Source organism: Anas platyrhynchos, chromosome 1, assembly GCF_047663525.1.
Source record: "Anas platyrhynchos isolate ZD024472 breed Pekin duck chromosome 1, IASCAAS_PekinDuck_T2T, whole genome shotgun sequence".
Taxonomy (NCBI): Eukaryota; Metazoa; Chordata; class Aves; order Anseriformes; family Anatidae; genus Anas; species Anas platyrhynchos.
The window spans coordinates 150,805,360-150,827,567 of record NC_092587.1 but is presented as its reverse complement, the minus strand read 5'-3'; the positions used below and the strand labels follow the sequence as shown (position 1 = coordinate 150,827,567).

The 22,208-nt window shown below is 36.4% G+C and overlaps 1 protein-coding gene across 8 annotated transcripts in view; it reads right to left on the bottom strand.

Moving 5' to 3' along the window:
- FGF14 (fibroblast growth factor 14) overlaps positions 1 to 22,208 on the bottom strand; it is a 410,317-nt gene that overhangs the window by 228,595 nt on the left and 159,514 nt on the right. For 2 of the 8 annotated variants that reach the window (XM_038173431.2, XM_038173432.2), the window contains exon 1: positions 13,231 to 13,551. The exons of 4 other annotated variants lie outside the window; for them this stretch is intronic. In XM_038173431.2, coding sequence (XP_038029359.1) covers positions 13,231 to 13,296 — 66 coding nt within the window. In that variant the 5' untranslated portion in view covers positions 13,297 to 13,551. Of the gene's footprint in view, positions 1 to 13,230; positions 13,555 to 22,208 lie in introns of those variants that run through there. 2 more of the 8 variants (XM_038173433.2, XM_038173434.2) reach the window with 2 other exon arrangements.

Below are 22,208 nucleotides of genomic sequence, written 5' to 3'. Positions count from 1 at the left end.
CAGTGCAAGCAGAAGCAGCCAGTGGTTCATCCCTATGGTACATCCTGGAGAGGAATACACAGATAGTAAAGCCCTTCCAAAAGAGTTTTCTTTCCTTCATTCAGGTACCCAACATCTATTAACTCTCTCTCTAGCATTAGATTTTGATGGATTTTTATAGACAAAACAGTTAAAAGAAAAAAACAAATAAACAAACAACAACAAAAAAAAACTTTCTTGGTTGTTACTTGTCCATGAATATTTTCAATGGGAAAAAATAAATATATATTAAAAGCCCCAAACTATTAAGTTAGAAAACAATGGATTAAAATACTTGTAATTAATTGTATACAATATAAGGAAAAACTCCAAAGGTGATATACCACCATGAGATAAGTAAGCTTTTCAGTTTTTGTTGTAGTACATTTTCAGAAGCAAAACTATGGGTTCAAGTGCTTCAAATATTGCACATGGCTGGGCATGTACAGCTTTTACAGATAACACTCTTGACATCCATTAGAGCTACCTCTCCTAATGAGCATAAAAAGAAAGAAAATCCAACAAAACCTCCAACAAACTTTTCAAATGTAAATTTAATCTGACAGCGATCTTGTAAAAAGGTTTGTAATTTCAGTTTTCTACCTAGGCCCAAACAGAAATAACATCGAACTGGGAATAGAAGCACTGATGCATGGGTAAGCAAGGGGATTTCTCAAGCTTTTTAAAAAATAATTTTGTGTATATACAAATGCATTTCATCTGTAAGTATCAGAATTTTCAGCAAAGAATGCATAACAAATTATAACATTTTTAAAAAACAGTATATTGACTCATTTTCATTTCTTAAAGACTCAATTACTGACAAATAGATTTCATAAAGGAAAGAAGGAAAAAGTCCAACTTATCTATATTAGTCAAATTACAGAATGCATTGCTTCATTAATTCAAATGAATTAAATTCTTTAATGCAAAAGCATCGATATATCAGACAGATCTTACAAATGTAGCATGCCAACTTCCATCTACTTTTGATCTACTCTGAGCATTTAGTTAAACTTTTGCTTTCAAACAGACTTATCTTGGAAAAATTTATTGCTCTTTAATTTTTACACTGTAAATCACTCCCAGATCTCAGCAGAACTATTCATGTCATTAAATGTAGAGCATACATATACATCTTTCACAGGACTAGGGCCCAATTCTCAGACTAAGCTCAAAATTCAAGTAATAGGTCAGTATTTCAGCAGAGGGAAAAAGGCTGCCAATTGCCTATATCGTTCATTCAGATTTTATAATATACGAACAAAAGGGGGTTGCACTTCCCCTTTAACAAAGTATCTAGGCAAACCATTCAAGAGAAGATATATCCTAGGTAAAGATTGAGAAGTTGTGACTCTTTGAAAAAAAAAAATAGAAATGAATATGTAAGAGAAAGTCTGGCTGTTTAAGGTAATTCATATTGTTACCCCAACATCTGAAAACACAGATCTCATTCTGTTACTATTTTTTTTCCTTTTGTAGGTATAGACACATAGAATGGAAGTGCAGAGGAACCATTAAAGGCAAATGTTGTAGTGAAAGCAGAAAAATGAGGGGATATAATCCTCCAAGGAACAAAATCTTGAGCTAGGATTAAGGAGGGAGAAAAAAAATGTTCTTTTAGGCCTAAAATTATTTCTCTTGACTTTGGTAATTTAGAACTTAGGCATCAAGTTCTGGGGTGCAGTTCTTGATTCAAAGACCTAACTTCAACTGCCCATAGTCCCTTTACGATCACTGGAGATCTAGTCAGTATCTTCAACAGAGACAAGAATTATCATTTCACCGTAAGCAACCACCCATGTTGGTCAGCTCAGAAGCTGTCTCTGGTCCACCACGTATTGAGTGGTCCACCACGTACCTCCATTGACTATAAGATGTCCCCAGAAACAGCTCTAGACACACTGGTATCTTCTTGGATGTCTCAGTTTGGATCTGAGTCACATCCCTCATCTGTGTTGGGATTTCAGGGTTTTATTCTAAACCCAAGGAGAAAAATAAACACTTCTCAAGGAAGGTTCATCCCTTCCAAATCATATATAGAATAAATAGGGTGAACTGTCCCACGGAGGTGCCTGTCCTGCTTCAAGCATAGCAAGGCAAGGTTTTCTGACTTACTTTGGAACAGATATACCAAATGAGACTTATCACAAAGCAGAAACCTACAGTGCTATCATTGAAGCTCCAGAACAGCCAGATAAATCCCACTACAAGGACTGTCTGGAATGGATGGTCCTTTTGAGATGCTATTCCACACCACTTTTTCTTCTGAGGTCAAATGCAGCCTGACTGAACAGCAAAATGCAGTGTATGTGCAAGCTTATCTCACTTTGGTGCCCACATGGAGCTAATTTGTTCTTAGGGAAACACAACATTAAAAGTTCACGCCCCATCTCCAAACACAAAGTTTTGGTATGTTTACTGTTAAGGGGATGAGTTTCCTTTCTGTTACCTAAAACTTTTCTTTCATTCTTGTTATTGTCAATATTTACCATGGTTTCACTTCAGAAACAGAAGTCGTCACTGTTGATCACAAATTCAATCTGTTCATTGGATTTTCACATGTATGTAATTTTCAGTTTCAAATACCACAATGCTATTCATGTTATGTTCTTAGGAACTAGAGCTGAATTCAGGCTGCATTATCCAAGTCATAAAATTAAAGCACTCTGAGGATAAAACGAATGCCTCAAATGTAAAAATAGAAAACTGGTGGAAGACAACTACTAAAACTTGTTTTGCTGCTTCGATGAGGAGGCATGCTGAAGACATAGGGAAGAGATCTGTCTTCTCTGCCTACAAGTTAACTTTGTCATCAAATGTATTTACTCTGAAGGTCAGAATAAATCCCAGTGGATATGAAGCCCTCTAGTAATTTTATAATATAAATGACCACTTGGAGGTGCTAAAGCAATGGCAACTGTATATTCTAGCTATCAGAAAATATAGGTTTTATCCAATATGACCAGGCTAAGAGTGCTGTTTTTCAAATGTCACAACTCTGTCTCAGCACGCGTGTGTTATATTTTTAGTCTCTGGCCTCTTTCCTGGACCTGCTGTTTCCCTCCAATGGCACGGATGTGGCCTCTCTCAGAGGGTCACACTGTCAGATTGTCTGGGGCCCTACAAAGTGGAAAAGTGCCTTTTCAAATTTTCACTCGCATGCATCGATTGCTTGCCTGCTATAGAAATGCGGCCACCTCCAAAACAGAGCAGTGAAGCTACAAGCAGCTTAATACCAAATTCCTAGTAACATAGGGAAAGGCGACATTTTGATAGGTATTTCTGTAGTGGGTTAAAGCAGCTGTGCAGTATACTGTTGCTGAAGCTAAAGAACTTGACAAGAATTTCACCCTGAAGTTAGAGCTCTTACTCTTACGAGGAGGCTGTTAAGACTGCTATGGCATCACTTGAAAGAGACTGATGGTCCTGGTAGGACTTAAATGGGTTTCTGGATGATGGGCAGTGTAGAGGGGACCTTAGGGAAGGCTGGGCATGGCCAGAAGATGTACTGGTGCCCTGAGGACCCTGACAATGCATTTTTTGTGAAGGAGGTTCATCACATTTTGGTGTGACAAAGTCCTGTTTTCATTTCTGAAATCGGAGCAGATTGCAGTTCAAGGAGACACAGTTGCACAGGGAATCAGGCTGGGCTGAACGTCTCATCATATATTCTCATCACTGCATCTGTGCTTGAAAAATGAGCCTTCCTAATGAACTATATACAAAAACAAACAAACAAACAAACAAAAAGTCTACAAAAAAAGTCTACTCATAAAACTGAATGGGATGGGCCTGGACAGGTCCTTCAGTTGAGCCATCTTAGACCACTATGGTATGCCACTTAAACCACACTGAGACTCTTTTGGAAAGATCTTTTGAAAGTATTTCAAAGGAAGCAGCATCTGCAGAGCTTCTGCAGCCATTGATGCCAGAAGCATATTCCTACCACCTGAAACCCTGCACTGCTGGCAAAGCTATGAATTCATGGTGTGATGATATAAGGGAGAACTGAAACAAATGAAATGTTTTTGATGTTCCAAAGTTAAAAAGAATTCTTCAAGTCTTTCAAAGTTTTCACAGTTTATTATCACTCACTGATTAATAAACTAGCAGTTCTATAAATGATCAGCCAGTGAAGTAGGTAATTTGGAGTATATTTAGTAAAGATGAAGATACATCTACCCTGCCCTTTGTACATCATTTCTGACACTTAAAGATACAGGCAGAGTCTTGGCTCCACTGAACTCATAGGAATTTTATAACTTATCTCTGCAGTGATAGATTTCACCAGCTATTCTGTTTGTTCATACAGGTATTGAATTCCCGACTTTGAACTTATGCTTCTATGCTGGCTCAAGTGTGCTCCAAATGCACAAAAAAAAGAAAAAAATCAAACAGCAAGAACATACAAAATATACATTCTTTTTGACATTGCAGGCATCCACAACAGTGCAAATTATAGCAGTGAAAGTCTGTAATTTCTAGCAATATTGGGATTTATATCAAACTTGAACAAACAAATAATAAAATGGATACTTCTGATAGGGTTACAACACAGCATTGTGTCATGAAATCTCCTTACAAGACCATAAATGATGGGGTTTTTTTGTTCTTATTATTTTTTGAAAAATGGTATTTACAACTGTCACAATCAAAAAGTAGACAAGTTGTATTTCAATAACAAAAACAGGAGACTGCCAGTTTGAAATCTCACACATAAAATATTGTAGGCGCACACACAGGTGACCTGTGGGGATGTAATAACTCAAGGATATGCAATATAAAGCAAAGTTGCATAAAATGCAGTTATTTTATAGAAAGTCCCAAGAAGAATTTTAATAAAACTTACATTAATTGTAATAACAATCATCTTTGTAACTGTTACCTGGTAAGCTAGTGCTGGTGAGTTGACAGGCAGTAATTTGTTAATCTGAAGTGGTCAAACTATTATGAATCATGTGGCTTTTCATGAAACCACTGTTGAGTAACAATTACTTCATACATAATATTTAACTTAAGATGGGAGAAACAGCCTCTCCTACATGAAATAATTGTGGCTCAAAATGCCTGGATCACTTCATTGTTTTTCTGATTGGGAGTAATCACATTTCATGCAATTTATATTAAGAAATGTTTGCAAATGCGAGCTGAAACTGACAGTGCCAAATGCTGACAGGACACTGAATTTTCAGGTAAGAAAAAGCTTCCATAAATCTTCATAAATGCACTCCTCCTTATCTCAGTTTAGAGAAAAGTGACATCTTCTCAGAGGCATAAAAAGTCCCAGCTACATTTTGTATATGTATATGTATATGTCTGTGTGAATAAAATAATAATAGAGACATTTGCTTTGTGCTTTTTGCTGCATCCTTATAAATCACTGCCAATGCAACAAGTTTATTTGCTCTACATGGATGAAGATCACTACCTGTAACAAATTCTGAGAATCTGAAATTGTAAAAGCAGAGCTGGATCTGAGATTCTAGGCTTTACATATCCTAACAAGACTTTGGACAGATTGAAAGGTATCAATTAGATCAATATCCCAAATACCTAATTTGAACCAGAAACTGTCTTATTTAGTGATATTGTTTCCTCTCTGTACATTTGCAGCAAAACAGCAGTTCTTACTCTTTTTGTCCTACATTTCTAGAGCTGGTAGCAGTGTAAACACAAGATGTCAAGAACAAGTTGTCCTTAGCTACACTCAAGCTCCAGGGCAGGCTCAGGGAGCACCCAGTGCTCACTGTAACTCCATTGCCCTTTCCTTGTCCAAAAGCCCAGCCTGTTTTTCTAGGGAAGGAAAGAAATGGAGGACAAGAGATGGGAAGAGAAAAGATGAGGCTAGGTCGTTTTTGTTTTGCACCCCATTGTGCTGCTGGAGTGTAGTTAGGAGGCACCCCTGGAAGCTCAGAGCTCCCATAGCTCAGATGGACACCCACTCAGAATATCAGCAGCCCCATGATTCCTGATAAATACATGCATTTAAACATGCAGTCCCTGTAAAACATCACATACCAATGAGGGCGTAGGTTGGCATACAACAAGGTTACAGAATTGAGCCCTGTGGGCTGCTCAGTTCTCTTCTCATTATGGCTGGCCATATTGCAGCAGAGATATTAACAGTGATCACGTTGGATCTCTTGCACTGCACTGCATGCAGATACACAAGATGGCAGTTTTCCACCCAGGAAGGTTTTGTGTTCTAAATTTAAATGAGATCCCATTTATAAATAGCAACAGAATAATGTGGCTAAATAGTCTCATTTGCCAGCGTCATAATGATTCCAAATTACATCAATGAAAGCAGAGAAAATTAACAGCTTTGCCTTAATCCTTTGTATGTTATGCTGGGGAACTTGTCAATATGACTGTTCCAAGCATTTCTATTCCTGTAGCTTGATATAAAGAAAACAAAATAAAATGTCCTCAAAGACAAATCATCTGAAATAGAAAGGGTGTGAGGATTAAGATAAAAAGTCCAAGGTTGAAGATACTGCTCATGGCAACTGCTGAGATTGGCTGTGCTTCCTAAAAGAAAAAATAAATAAATAAAGCAAGAATCACAGAAAGCAAAAATTAACTTCCCTATATTCTAGTGGAATTCCCCTACAGTTTAATATTGATTCCTTTTATTTAACAGTTGGATACAGCTTGCTATACAACTTGGTTTCAATGAGCTGCTCAGTAGAAATTGTTGGTCTCCATTATATTGCTGAAGCTTACGCAGGCATAGCTAAATGCCATGTAAATAACAATCCATAGCACATTTCACCAGATGGCTGTTCAAAGACTCGTGTAGGCATCCAGAAAGCCCACAAAGATAGCATTCATAATGGGCATAGTTACTAAGCACACCTCTAGAAGCAGTACAAATATGAATAGCTAAAAACAGAATAGATCTGATTTATCACTACCCGAGTTTCATATGACTCTAATTTCAGCAGTTTTCCCACGAATCAGTCCAATCGAGTTCTGGTGGACAGAGTTAGAGTAGCTTTAGGCAGAGTTACATAGAAATGAATCAGATTCTCTACCTATTCCTATTATAGATTTCTCCCTCTCTAAAACTAGGAGGAAACGAGATATTTTTGAGGATAACTGCAAAATCATATCTTCTTAATAATTGTGATATATTAAGAAAGAACATAAAGATGTTTCCCATGGTCAAAAGAAAGTTGAAAATGTTACTTTAAGTACTAAAGTTGTGATGCAGAGTATAAATTTGGGGAGATAAAGTACACCTTGCAAAGCAACTATATGCAAATATATCTCCAAGAGTCTGATGGCTGATGGTGGACACTGCCACAGCCACTCTGGGGGAGTGTTTAATTATATACAATAACAACAACGACAAAAATAATATGTATATATAAAAAATGATATGCCGTTAAGGAAAGATTAGGCTTGCTAGGTTGGCTGAAGTAGAGACAGGCTCAGTCTGTAATCCATCCAGTAGGCTGCCAGCCTCATTGCCAACAGTAACTCAGAAGGCATCTTGCACTCTCCCTAACATCTTCATAAAGACTAAAATATTTTCATCTTGTTTCCATGGGGTCATAACTTTCTTTTTGATTTTTCGTTTGTTTGTTTGACTTACTATGATCAGTATATGTCTAGACACTAATGAAGAACATATAATAGTTCATTTCAGCTCCACTGCAAGTAAAAATTCTGATTTCTAAAACGTGAAGATGAGCACAAGTTTTTGCTGAAACTTAGTAAAGGTAATTATGAGAGTTTAAATTGAGAGAATATCATACATGAATCTTTGTAGGGAAATTTCTGGCTTGAAATTAAAGCCAATGTTGTAAACTTATACACAGAAGATAAGTAAGTAAGAAACTAAATAATACAGTCAGTTCATGAAAATCTCCCCCAGTTAAACACAAAGTTCTCTCAGTAACTGCGACTGAAAAGAAAAGCTGACCAAAACAAAGTGTAAGACTTTTCTGTTCAACACTCTGAACTACTTCTGATGACAGCTAGCAAATATCAACAAGTCTTTTAACATATAAATCCGATTTAGAAAACAGAAATGAAGGTTATAAAACTTTTGAATGCTTAAAAAAAAAAAAAAAAAAAAAAAAAAAAAAAAAACATTCACTTGTGTGTAATATATTATAAGATTACAAGATAAAAAGTATTTGTTTTTCTGTTTAATCCTTGCCTTTTATTATGCTTTAGACCTCAGCATAGTAGGCTGGTACAAATTAATTTTTTTTAACTTATTCTGAAAATAAAAATATCACACAGTGTTTTTTGTTTGTTTGTTTGTTTGTTTGTTTTTCCTGCAGTTATTTAACCTAGTGTATATGTGTTCTAATGGTAAAATATTGTTTTTCTGGTTCATCATTCCACAGTTTAAATAAAACCAGGTGTACGGGCAAGCATACAATACATCATCATCACTTTTGGTCAGGGGTTTTTGGTGGTTTTGGAGCTGGGATGACCTCTGAATCAAAGGATGCATACTTCTGACCACAGAGAAGAGAAATTAGATTCAAAAAAAGAGGTCTTTAATATTACCCTTACAGCTTGGTTTATTGGGGTAAGAAAACGGTAAAGGTATATGAAGGGGAGACCTTAGAGAATAGGACGAAGGTATGAGAGCTTGGTAGATTAAATAGGGTCATCCTTAGGAATATATTCTGAAATCTGGGTAAATGAGGCAGGCTGAACTTCAGAGTTGGTCTACACCTGCCCAAGCTTAAAAAAATCACATCTAAAGACTCAGTTGCAGCCATACACATTCTGAACATTGAAAACATTGAATTTGCAATGGATTCAAAGTAACTTAAAAGTTCAAAGTTACAAAGGAGTGCTTTGTTTTGATGTGATTTTTTTTTTTTTTTTTTGATGTTAAGTGTTAAGCAGTAAGAAGTCAAATATTACTTGCCCAAAGTCATAATAATCTACCTTTTCTTCAGTTTCTTGTTTTGGGCTTCTGTTTTCACAGAGACATATTAGATATCTCAATATCTAGATAATATGCAGATGAGAAGTGTAGAAAGTAGGTAATATCTAGATAACTATAAATAAAATAAAATAAAACAATCTAAAGCAAACTAAATTAAATTGTTGCAGCTGGGGAGCAGAATGGATGACATGAGAGAGTGATCAGGCATTGGAACAGGCTCCCCAGAGCAGTGTTCGGAGTTCAAGAAGGACAAAGTTCTCAGACCTATGGTCTAAGTTTTGGGTGGTCTTGTCCAACCAGGAGTTGGACTGCACAATCTTAGGTCCCTTCCAAATCAGGATATGATTCTATGAGATAATATCAAAGGTTTGGACAGAGCACAGACACCCTGGTAGAGTTTCTATCTGTAATCAGGACTATCCTGGACACCTCCATTATACATTATGTATACATTACAATTTATTGAACTTATCCTTGGTTCATGCTCTTTTTCGCAGTGATTCAGTGATTCTTCAGTATGAAATTTTCTTCATGGTAAAATTCTTTTTTTTTTTTTTTTTTTCAGGGAAAAAAAATATTAAATGAAACTACAGCTACAACTAAAACTACAGCTTTAAATTTATTATATTTCTATAACAGTAAGAATAACTCTTTACAATTTTTACTTTAGATTTTCCTCACTTATTAAAACCTTTCCTTACTCATTATGCACATTGTTTTCTCCGATGCTCATTTTAAGGCTATCCATTGTGAGGTTGAAATACCATATACCTTGAACAAACTGTAGTAAAACTTTGCACACAATGCAAGGAGAAGCTGAGGCTTTTTGTTGATACAAAGAGGAAAAATAACTATTAAAAACAAAAACAAAACAAACAAACAAACAAAACTGATGAAGTGTGGGATTAAATGTAATTAAAAAGAAAATGAAAATAAACTATTAAAGGTGTCCAAATTATAATACTCCTAATGATCTAAACCAGTGAAGGTAGCATATGATCAGAGGCTTGCTTGCAGTGTATTTATTACATGTACAGCTGCATATATTTTTTAAAGTGATAATGTATGTTGCTGGTCTAAAAACATTCTCACTGAAAAGATAAAACAAAAAAAAATGGTCATGTCAAAATCAAATTACAATTTGTTTTCATGAGAAATATTTTCTATATTTAATTTGGTTTACAGTTAACTGTTTTCTTAACTGGAATATGTTCAATGTAAGAACAAAATCTAGCCTAAAAAGACTTTTTGTACTGCTCTATGTCAGCCATCTTTGGTTGTTACTATTGTTTAAGCATCCTCCAAGAAACACTGAATTTGCTATAATGCAATGTGAAAGGAGATATGAAGCAAAGATATCAATTATTCTTAAATACAAAACCTATAAACTCTCAATTTATTATCATTCTAACATAGGCATAATTTATCAAGTACAGCAATAGCTGTTTTCAACAAGAATGAAGAATAATATTTGCAAACCTGAAGCTGACTTGGCATACACAACAGTATTGTCATAAACCTAAATGCTGTTTTCTTTGTACCAAGGGCACAAACATTACCAAATGAAAGAACAGACTGTTAAGAAGGAACATTTTGTATCTTCTCGTCTTTCAGACAATTGGAACCCTTTATTTAGTCCTTTTGAAGTACACATTTTTGCCTTCGAGTCCAGTCCAAGAAATGTTGTAAGCCATTCAATGTCTAGGTCACAGAAGAGGAAGAACTGAAAACTAAACTCGTGTTTCTCATCCACTTTCAACACAGCCTATGCCCTTGCACTAAAGTGCTTCATCTACTGGCAAGTCTGCACTAGAAAATGGATCAGTCAGGGTCAGAGGCTTCTTTGAGTATTGCTTATCTACAAGTCTGAGTGGATGGATGTTGTTTCTTAAAAAAATCTTTGCGAGAATAAATAGGTGACATCATAACCAAACATGAACTTGTTCTTTGAAAATGGCACTTTCCAGTAAAACAAAATAAGAAGTATTAAAATTATTCCATGCTTGAAATAAGAAAATTAACAGGTTGCTCTCTATTAAAACCAAGAAACACATATGCCTGGGTTTCTATAAGGATTTGCTGGTGGTGGACTGTTTTGTTGTTGTTGTTATTTGTTTGATTTGTTTTTTAAGTCATTCCATGATTTAAATAATACCTGAAATTCACGTATTTCTGCTAATGACTGTCTGATTTTTATTTTTTTTTTAGTTTAGTTTGTTTGTTTGTTTGTTTTGGGGGGTGAGTTTTTTTGCACGTTTTAAAGAAAGGAATGATCCAGCCACTTTTAATATAAAATTTCAAATTTTAGTACAACACACACTCAATTCTGACTCCTGGAAGTCTTTTGAGTTATTTTCTGATGGACATAGAAGGAAGGCAGTTTTTGTTCTTAGGATTTTACCCAAAATCCAACGTGAGTATGAGGTGTCTACCTTCTCAATCTCAATATTCATTTGTGTGTAAGTATCATTTTTAAAGTGTACAGGTTGATTAGAAGGGGAAACATTTCAGTCATGTTGCTAGATACATGTGATTATGCATATGATAAATCCTAAAAATTTTCAAAGCCATTTCCAGTGTAAATCCATGAATTCAAATACATTATTGAATAAAAGCCACCTGAGGATTCAAAGGAAAACAATGCAAAACTAAACAAAGCAACCCTCATAGAGGAGGAATTAAGATAATAATGTAATCTCTCATATTTCTTGTGATCCCTCTGTGCCTTGTGACAGGGCACCTTATAACTTTAGCCTTTAAAAGGAAGGTTTGGGAGAAAGAGGCATTCTTTCTTGAGTAGGGCCAGAAAGGAGCACACGCTGTACATTACTGAAATGTTTCTATTTTATCAGTTTTTAAAAAATATGTAATTGGTGTAATAAAGATGTCTGAGCCATTTGCTTTGTACCAACTTCCTTATTCCTTTGGAAATCCTAAAATAAATAGGGTTAACTGGCAGATCTTGGCCACCATAAAACAAAAAGCATTGGTTTTGGATTGCGGTTTCCTCCTCCCACAAAACCCAGTAGGATTCCTGGGGATCCTATAAGCCAAACCTTCACAGAATAATCCCTAGTGAGTTATAACCAATATTCCAGTTGCAAGTAGGAGATGGGTGCAGAATAACCTGAGACTTCAGAATTACACACTTGTCATTGATAAGAAAAAAATAAAATAAAATAAAAAAGGGGGAGACAGAAGTAAACAATTTAGCTGAACAAAGCAAGGGTAAATACAAGACAACTGCAGTAAATCCAGCATATATACTTTGTTGAAACTGACAGTTCTGACAAGAGAACAGGAAACAATGCCTTAAATTTTCTGTTCTAGTATGAACATCTGAAAAACAGTACACTGCAAAAGATATATGCTAAGACTAAGCCAAAGATGTTTGACAAGTAATGGCAAGTAATAAAAAGCTGACATGGCTTCCATACAAGGGAAATTATGAAATTCATTAAATCTATAGGATGACTCAACTTTGATGAAACTGAATGGGGAAACTAAACATAGACAAAATAAAAATAAAAATTAAGTTTTTATGGTCAACACTCACAACCAGGTGCTCCATCAGGCTTGCTATAGGACAACTAATCAATAGACAACCCCCCTCCAGATTCACTAAAGAAAACCTTCACACCGCAAAACTTAAAATGAACCAAAGTTTGTTTCTTTTTGTTTTCTTTTTACTTTTTAAGTATTTTTACTCGTTGCAGGTTCCATTACCAACATTTTCCCTCCTAAAGAAAGCATCAGAATGTAATTTCCTAACAATTTTAGTGTCTCAACAGACTTGTTCATCTCCTAAAGATTCAAATGAGAAATGTGATTGTGATTCACATGATACAACTGGAAGATAATCCAAAAACCACTTCATTTTCACTGAACTTTTGCCAGAAGTGGACAGTACCCAGTACAGAAAATCCTGGACACTGCTGCTGACCATGACTATTTCCACTGCAGAAAACAACAGCTGCCATGGACTCTCAAGAGCTTAGCAGATTAGTGGAACTAAATGCTTTGCAATATGAGTAGGTTGCAAAGCTGTTGCAAAACTAAAGAATCCTCACAAAACAAAAGTTCACTGATATGTTGATATAGTTGTATATGCAAAGTAAATTGTACCAAAAACAAAAACAAAAACAAAAACAAAAAAAAAAAAAAAAAAAAAAAACCACGAGATAGTTCAGGCTAGATAAAGCATACTTTCTCATGATACCAGAATATGTAAAGAACAAAATGGATGTAAAACAGTACACAATGAGTACCAGACAGAAAAGTCCACCTACCATGTGAGTATCCAGGTGAGGACTGATTCCCCTTTGGTTGGCTCCTCCGTGCAACTTTGTGCACATTAATACACATTTAGATGTTCCCAAGAATTGCCTAGCACAACGGAAATACTAGTAATTATCAGTTGTTGTGTTGTGTTTTGTTTTTTTTGTTTGTTTGTTTTCAATTTTGTTTTGCAAAAGTAGCAATAAAGTCAGTCCTGTTCTCTTTAGTCTACCCTACAGCAGGTGGGTCCTGCAAACAGCACAAGGCGTCGTTTTTCATGTAACAGATTGATGGAGAATGCGGGCAACTCAACAGCCAAGGCTAAGAGAGCAAGAATGTGAGAGCCTGAGTGGAGCAGAAATAGAAATTGTATCATTGTCACACACAGCGTACAAGAACACTTGAATACCAGGATGGTAAAAAAGGTCATAACCCATGTAAGCCAAGGCAGGACAGGGAAGGGGCTTTAAACCCACTTGGGAATATTGCAGCCATTGAAGGAGGCTACAACGTCTTCTATGGAAGGAGCATAGGCAGAACACCAGGGTCCTGACCCCTGGACATGTGAGGCTTTTAAAAGTCTATTAAGTAGAGTTGTATGAGTTTTGGGGGGCCTTAGAAAGAGAGGATTGCTTATGGAAAAGGAGGAGTTAATGTGGAGGGCAGCCTGGGCTGGAGGAATGTTGGGCAACAGACAGCAGCTCGTGAGAGCACATGAAGATAAGAGCAGGGCATTAGGGGAGAACAGTAAATAGGGGATCTCAGAAAGGAATGTACCTTTGCTGCAGAGGGGCTAAAACAGCTGCTGCTATGAGGGGATGGTGAGCATGGGAGAAGAGACTGAGGAAAGAAGTTTTGGATGTAAAGCACAGTGAGGGAAAAAGAGAAAACAGTGAGTTTGATCAGGCTAAAACTGCTGTTATTGGATAAAATACAGGAGGGGAGACTGGATGGTGACAAGTATGACTCTTACAAAAAGATAGCTGATAACCTGGTAAAACAGGTAGCATGGCTGCAGTACAAACCAGAAAACAGCTAGTAAAATGGGTTCCTGAGAACTGTCAAAGAGACCTTGGGATGATCCCAGTCCATCTGAGCATACTCCTTGTGAAAGTAAATTGTCCGTAGTCAAGCACTGACACTAGATTGCATGTGCTCCTTTGCGTAAAGAGGGACAGACATGAAAACAAAGGCAACTTGTAGTGGTAAAAATAGCAGGGGAGGGAAAAGCACAAGTGAAAAAAGCTACCAAGACTTTAACCATTGAAATACACCCGGCTACTACTCATATTTGAGCTTTATCTAAATAATTGGGGCTTTTGAAGAGCAATACCTATGTGGGGGACAAGTGGTTTAAGAATCACAGTTTAGTTTCACTGATGCAAATCAAAATCACATGGCTAAAACAGCCTGTGCAGTCACTGATTGGGTCATGTGTAATGAACTTGCCGAAATGCCAGCCACAGGGAATTAGAATGGTTGCAGCCAGTGTTGAGATCTGTTAAGGCAGCCGTATTCATGTCTGCAGAGCTTCATTTGGAAGAAAAAAGAAAAAAAAAAGACCAAATGGGTCCAGAGTCACACATTGTTAAAAAGCTGCTACTGTCTGTAGTTAAACTGTTGCTGTAGTAGTTAAACTGGGGTTTGTAGTTATGAAAAGCTATTCAAAAATGTGGCATTGGAGGATTCACTCATCCATTGCAAGTGATTATGGGACCCTGTAGGTTGGGAAAGCAGGCTGAGAGGGACAGGAAGATTCTCCAGGAAGGAGAAGCACTTAAGAAACCCAACCAAAACGTATAAGGCAAATAAATACAATATTAAAATAAATACAAGCAGTTATTATGTTTGCTAATACAGGCTTTGAGGGCAAGCAATCCAGGTCCCTGGAAAACAAGGACAAATCAGACCCTCATATTTCTAGTTACAGGGCTTGCCTGCAGGAAGACACAGAGGTTGTTTCTTTTTATTTTATTTTTCCAAGAGTACTGGATGAGTCATTAGGATGGCATTTGAAGTGGAACAATAATAGGGTTTGGAAGAAAAAAATCTGAGAGTCTGGGTGCAGATACAATGAGCAGAATAAGAAAACATCTACTGCCTTTATGCATAGGTTGGCAGAACTGTATGCTAGAAGTGAAAGAGAGGATCCTAAAAGTCAGGTGGAGAAACCAGTGCAGACGATCTCTGGAGAAAAGAAAGCAACACCTTCTTCATTCTCATTGGATGAGAAACAATTGGATTTTAACACTGGCCATGGCCACTCCCTCTGGAACACGTTGTTAAGTTAATGTATCATCAGCCAGAGGATGCTAATCGTACCAACCCTGCTGGTATATCTGTAAATGTACTGTGTGGCCCTATCCTGTTAATAATGAGTCTGGCACTATTGCTAATGTCTCAAGGCACACTGGGTGCCCAGCATAATGGCAAGTTTGCAGAGCAGTGGTGGTATGTTATTCAGGAACGCAGGGGGAAAAAAAAAAAGGCATTTTAGGCAATGGTCTCCAGTTAGGAAATAGTTTCATTCCATATCCTTCTAACAATTGTTTATAGGGGAAAAATGCAGAAATAGAAAGCCCACAGAAACCTTGGTTACACAATGGCAAACAGCAGTGAAGCTCCAGAAACACTTGAAACACAGGGGAAGTGGCAAGAGAGGTTGCCTAAGTTGGAGTGTGGAAATATTAATACATTTTTATTAATATCAGGATCTGATCCAAAACCACAGAAACTGTATGTGAGGCTGAGGAAAGATTGTGACCCACTATTATGGTGGATTATGGAGTGCTAGTTCAATGACCAAGTTTATATCATTTACCATCGTGTCAAAGACTGATGGAAAGATGCAATGTCTGAATTCCAGGGCAGTAAACACTATAACTCCATAAACTGCTCTTGTTAAAATGCCAAAATGCATGGCCACAGAATTACAAGGACAAAAGCAGTGTTCAGTTATGGGCCTTGACACTTTTTTTGTTATTCCCCTAGAAAGGAGGGCTTGTATAATTTTGCTTTTATATTTTTAAGGAAAAGGTGAAGTCACATGAATTACTCAAGTTTCACAAGAATTATTCAAGTTTCACAATGGTCCTGGAGTTTGCCAAGCACATATCACCTGAATGTATGATAAATCAATTGATGAGTGAAGGAAAGTGTAATATCAGGTAGTAATAAAATACCACAGATATTGTTGTAAATACTACTTGGTTTTGTTCAAAATCTGTACGTTTTTGATAACTAAGAAAGTTTATATGTCATTCATTTATAAATGCACAATATTAAGTGTTAGACTAATAAGGAACAAGAGATAGAGCATTCATAACTCCTGTGATTGCTAAAGGGGCTTAGGGTACAATTTAAATGAGGAACAAAAACCTTTACAATATTCTAAATCTACTAACAGCTGAAATATTACACAAAATTTCTCTTTTGTATTCAAGAGCAGGAGCAGAGTAAGGTTTTATATAGTGAATTGTTTAAAACTCCTTTTTCCAAAGTATACATCATGAAAAAGATCCATTTTCCAGACCTTTTTTCAGTATAAGAGGCAGCAGCCTTAGATCACTTTTTATCACTAGACATTGATATCAGAAGATGTATTGTGCTGCAGTCAGTTATTGAAAACAACAATTTGGCTTTTTATAAAGCAATTGAAGCTGCAGTTATCTGAATGGTTGCTTGACAGGAACTGCTTGCAAACTACCTTGGTTTCTGCTTCCTCAGAAATGTTTCCTGTGGAGTCAACCCAAATGCTATCTAAGTGGTAAAAGTAGACAGGAATATTTTCAGAATTGTATTATTAGTGTAACTGTAGAGATTAAAAATTATTAATAGCACCTGTATTTTAGTATTTGATGTTACTAAGCGTTTTAAAAATAGCACAGGACAAAAGCCAAATTAAATGAAACAGGTTAGTGATAATATTAGAGTATTAGAATGAAGGTTGAACTTAAAATGATGTTTTACTTCTGTATTTTTATTAACTCGATAATTCTTTTCAAAAGCTCTGTAAACTGCAGAATTGCAAAAAGGCAAGGATAGGAGTAAAAACTGTAGACTACCTGTATGGGGATGACCGTACATTTAATGAACTGTAACCAGTAACCTGTAAACTGCAGTCTCTTAGTTGATCCCAGCCTGGCATTTATGATTTGTTTTCTAATGTCTTTCACACTTTTTTCTTTAAGGGAGCAACGGTAGTACCAGGGTGGTATTTGGTATGTTGTGCTGTTGTTTTTTTTGTTTGTTTGTTTGTTTTGTCTGAAGACATTTGAAATAACACCATAGTGATATGACATTATGACATTCCTATTGCTAAGAAATAAATGAAGCTGGGAATGACATAGGAAGAGGGAAGCCAGCATTTCCTAGCATCAGCATGTAAAAGGGTTTTCAAATGTTCTTATGCTCATCCATAATAACAGCATCTTTGAAAGGCTGCAAAAACCTCAGCCTCAGCATACAGTCATAAATCAAAACAACAGCCAGATGCAAAGCGAGGGTTTCATCTACATTCATCTACCATCTCAGAGTGCTGTAGTTTTTGAAGGCAGAAAATAATCCTCAATTACAAGATAATTTTCCATCTATAGTTTTCTATAACAGACACAAAGGAGAATTCCTAAGGTGCACCCATCATTCTCCACAGCATTATACAAATAAAAAATATCTGTCAATGCAAAGACCACTATTGATTTTAACAGCCAAGCTAGTATCAGGTACAGAATGTTTGCTGCATGGTTTTTCATCCCCTTTAAAAGAAAGTCCTGATGCAATTTTAACAGCAGTTGTATAATCACTACAGCTACATGTTGTCTTGTTAATGAATAGAAAGAAATGCCAGCACAAGCTGGCACATAAGGTCTAGGAACACCTTGCTTCTTAAGTGGTTTTAAGACTCATGATCTATGTGCATTAAGTTTCTTCTACTCTACAAGGCAGCACTTCCAAGAACAGAGTTTGTACTGTGAGAGAAATTGGCTTTTTTTTTTTTTTTTTCAAAAGTATAAATTCTAATTATTGTGGAAGGTTGTAGCAGCTGATAGCTTAAATAGTCTATGTCTAATATATTTTCTTGAATACTACCTAATAGAATTCTTCAAGGTGTTCTATCCCATACAAAATACCACTTCAGCATATCAAAGGAGACAGATGGGTTTAAGGGGAATGAAAAATGTATAGAGACATGTCTATTGAAAATGTCTCCTTAAGTTCACCTTCATTAAAACATAATTATTATTTATTTATTTATTTATTTATTATTATTATTATTTTTATTTTTTTAGTTTGATTTTGATTAATCTTTTAACACTTTGTAGGGTTTACTTTTTATTTTGTTTATTTTCATATTTTAGTGCTATGCATGTGTTACTAATTAATCCATATAGATTTTATTGCAGGTGTAGGAATTATCCATTCATCTACAGAGGGAGGGAGAAACTGAAAATTCTGTCAGATTTTAATGATGAATTTTTAATGTAGATTCCTTTTTCTGATATAATTTTTTATCTTGTGATATAAAATTAAATAAAATAAAACTATTTTAACTGTGATAAGCATAACATAAGTTATATCTTTAAGAAACACCTTGGAATATCTCTCTACTTGCTCTGTAAATCTTTGTATGCCAGGAGGCCACAGGTCTGAAGGAAAGAAGGGAAACATTTACCCTCATTATGGAGGTTACATCACACACACAGTTATCTTCCAGACTTAAAATACCCATTCAAATGCATTCTGGTTGCAGATTTTCCCACACCCATTCTTTCCCAAAACAACAAGTATTCATACTAATAATTTCTGTGTGTGTGTGTGTGTGTGTGGCTGGTTGTTTTGTTTTGTTTTGTTTTTGTTTGTTTTTTTTTTTTAATGTGCACAGCCTTTGAGTCCATGATCACCTCACTGACAAAGATAAAAATGTGCCTGTAGATTTAGGTGGGCACAGGCACCACCACAGGACCAGTATGTTGCTAGCTGCTTCCAGCTCTGGTGCTGCTCAGCAGTCTCCATTGGAGTGGCTGTGGGTCTTCATGCTTGGCCATTCAAACTGTCATAAGATCATTTAAATGAATGGTCTCTGGGGTTGCTGTCTGGATGAATAAATAACCTCATTTCTCACATGCACTGTAAACTAGCAATGTACTGGTAGCTTGGCTCTGAATATCTTCATTCAGAAAGCAGAAAGCATTTGATGAACTTGAGATACTCCCACCTCCTCTGCGATCTTGAGCCCTCACGCTGTGTGTGTACACAGCGCAGGCTTTTCTGCCAGATGATGATAAAGATTTTCAATATACTCCTGTCTTAATAGAGCTGCAAGTCCTACATCAGTGGTAGAAGTATAAAGTCCAGCATAACATTATGGTAAAGTCCATTATTTAACCTTTGGATTTCATATACTGCAACCACTTGAGCTTTACCCTTGCAGTCTATGAAGTAATAACAGTCATTTCAGTGAAATTGCAGCTTTGCAGAGCTCTGCTACATACACAGCCTTCCTCACTGTAACACAAGATTTACAAGGCAATAGGTAGTACCTCGAACATTTTAAAACCTAATGTGAATATTTGAAGGAGTAAAGCACTTTAGAGTAGTTAACAGTAGTGGATGAATGACAAAAGTGAGTCATGATAGTACTATTTTTCTCTAAAAGTGAGAGAAAAACAGATGTTTTCTCCTTTCTCTTGTGCTCAAATAGATATTCTTTTTCAGTATCTTCTTTAACAGAATTTGATGTATTTCCATTAAAAATTTCCATTGTTCCTGTCTCTCCCCACGAAAGACAGCAGCCACAGCTCCCTTACTCCCACCCTGCTGGCAGCTAAAGACATGGGGTTTCTCATGTGCTTGTAGGTCCCCACATATGTGCAGACTGCCCAGAACAGAAACAGCAGCCTTGGCTGGTGGCACAGACTGTATGCCATGCTTTTGTGCCTGTTCCTTTTCTTGGAGCCCTGAATATTTATCACGAAAAAGAAAATCCTCACCTTGGCCTGCCCAGGAGCCAAGGCCCAGCTGCCTAGTGGCTTCACCAACACACTCACTTTCTCTTACAGATGTTTTATCTAATCAAAGGTCTGTTTTCTTTATTCTGGAACATACTCTACATGTTAATATCTGCAAGCCATGCTTAAATCAGAAATGAAAGGAGATAATTTAAGAATGAAGAAATAACTGACCCAAATTTTCACACTCTCCCCAAGGAAAATGTGTTTTGTTCCCTTGAGGATCATTGTTTTGCCTAGGGAAGCAAAGTTCCTGAAGTATGCATTCTGTATTCCACACATCTAATGTGAAGTAAGAGTAACTTGATGTGAAGGACATCTTGAAATATTCTGCCTTTGTGAATATGAATGTAGGGATCTGCAGTAACTGTGAATGAACATTTACAACAAACTGTGAGCCTCCTACTGATGCACTCAAACACAAAACAGGAGGCGAGATAGAGAAGGAAAAGAGATGAATTTGTTTTCCTAGCAAACAGCTGTCTTCTTTAACAGAAGAAACTAAAAAGAAAACAGTGTGTGAAGAGGCCAAAAGCTGCATTAATTACAGTATTTTTAGATGCTACAAGCACAATTTTGATAAACACTCTAAACTGTGAAAAAACTGTACTGTCACTGCAATTAAGTCTTTTTTCTTGGTGCAGCATCATCAATGCATGTGCCTGCTGAGAATATATTGTAGGCTGTGCAGTGCAGTTACCCTTTGATTAATGATTCAAAGCATTCACTAGGGACCACACAAACTCCTGGGGGATGCCACAGCAAGCAGCACAATGTCACCATTTATTTTCTTCTCTTGACCTACATTAGAAAGAGTGACGATACATTCAGTGTTAAGGGCCAAATTTCAGCCATGGTTATAAACAAACAGCTCCCATGGAGGTAAAAACAATAAGCACGTGGCTTAGGAGCAAAATTTGAAATTTGGCATAGAAAGGTTACTGCTTGATTCTAGGGGTGTTTCTTTAGATCATTTGGGGGATGTGGGAAAGTGTCAAACTAACTCTTAGTTTTAATGTCTAGGACTGCTGTAAAATGCACACATCAGGAAAAAAAAAATCCCTCTAGGTAGAAAAAGCTAGATCTCATTTCTGAGCTGGCTAATATTTCTGTTCAGCCAGAGCATGGCATTAAGCTGGTATTTTATCAGGATAGACTTAAAACTCAACCTGAAATAATATTTTTGCTAGAGGCTCCTAAAACTAGTGACATCACCCTGTCAGTTGGATTGTTTTTCTGCACTGACATGAAGTCCTCTATTTCATGCCCATGGGCAGTGATCATATATTCTCTTTAAATATTCAGAGCTGAGCAAGTCAATGCAACATATTTGGTTTTGTAGCCTTCAGCAATTAGAAAACACTAAAAGGCTCAAAATATCATAGTACATCATTCAAACAATACTGTTTACTGTTCGGGTAGCAAATCTGTTCTCTGCTTCCTGATCTGGTCCTCTGTATAGTATTTCTCCTTGCCCAAGGTCTGTGATATTATCTTCAAGGTACGTCATTGTTTCAACCAAGGTTAACTGAAAGGCCAACATTAGCAACGCTGCCAACAGCACTGTTTCTATGACATAGTGAAATTTTCTACAGTGAGGGTGAAGCTCGTCTGCACTAGAGACATCATTTTCTCCAGGGCTAAGTGTTTGAAGTGTATTTCCTGAATAACCAAAGGACATCTATGTGCCAGAGTTATTTTCAGCTTTGACTCCTTTTATTAACTCAAAACATCTCCACTTCTCTCATTTTTCCCATAGGGGAAGAATGCAAGAACAAATATGATCGATGCAAGTCACATTACTTTCTGCTCTTCAGAAGACTGCTCAGACATTACAGTAAGAAAATCTACATAATATAAAACGGAACAAAAGAATATAAATAATTAAATATATGACAGTGCACTTAAAGAATATTTCTGTTTGTAGAGAGAACTATGAGCTTATGTAGCTTCAATGGGTTGTTAAACAGGAATGTAAATAT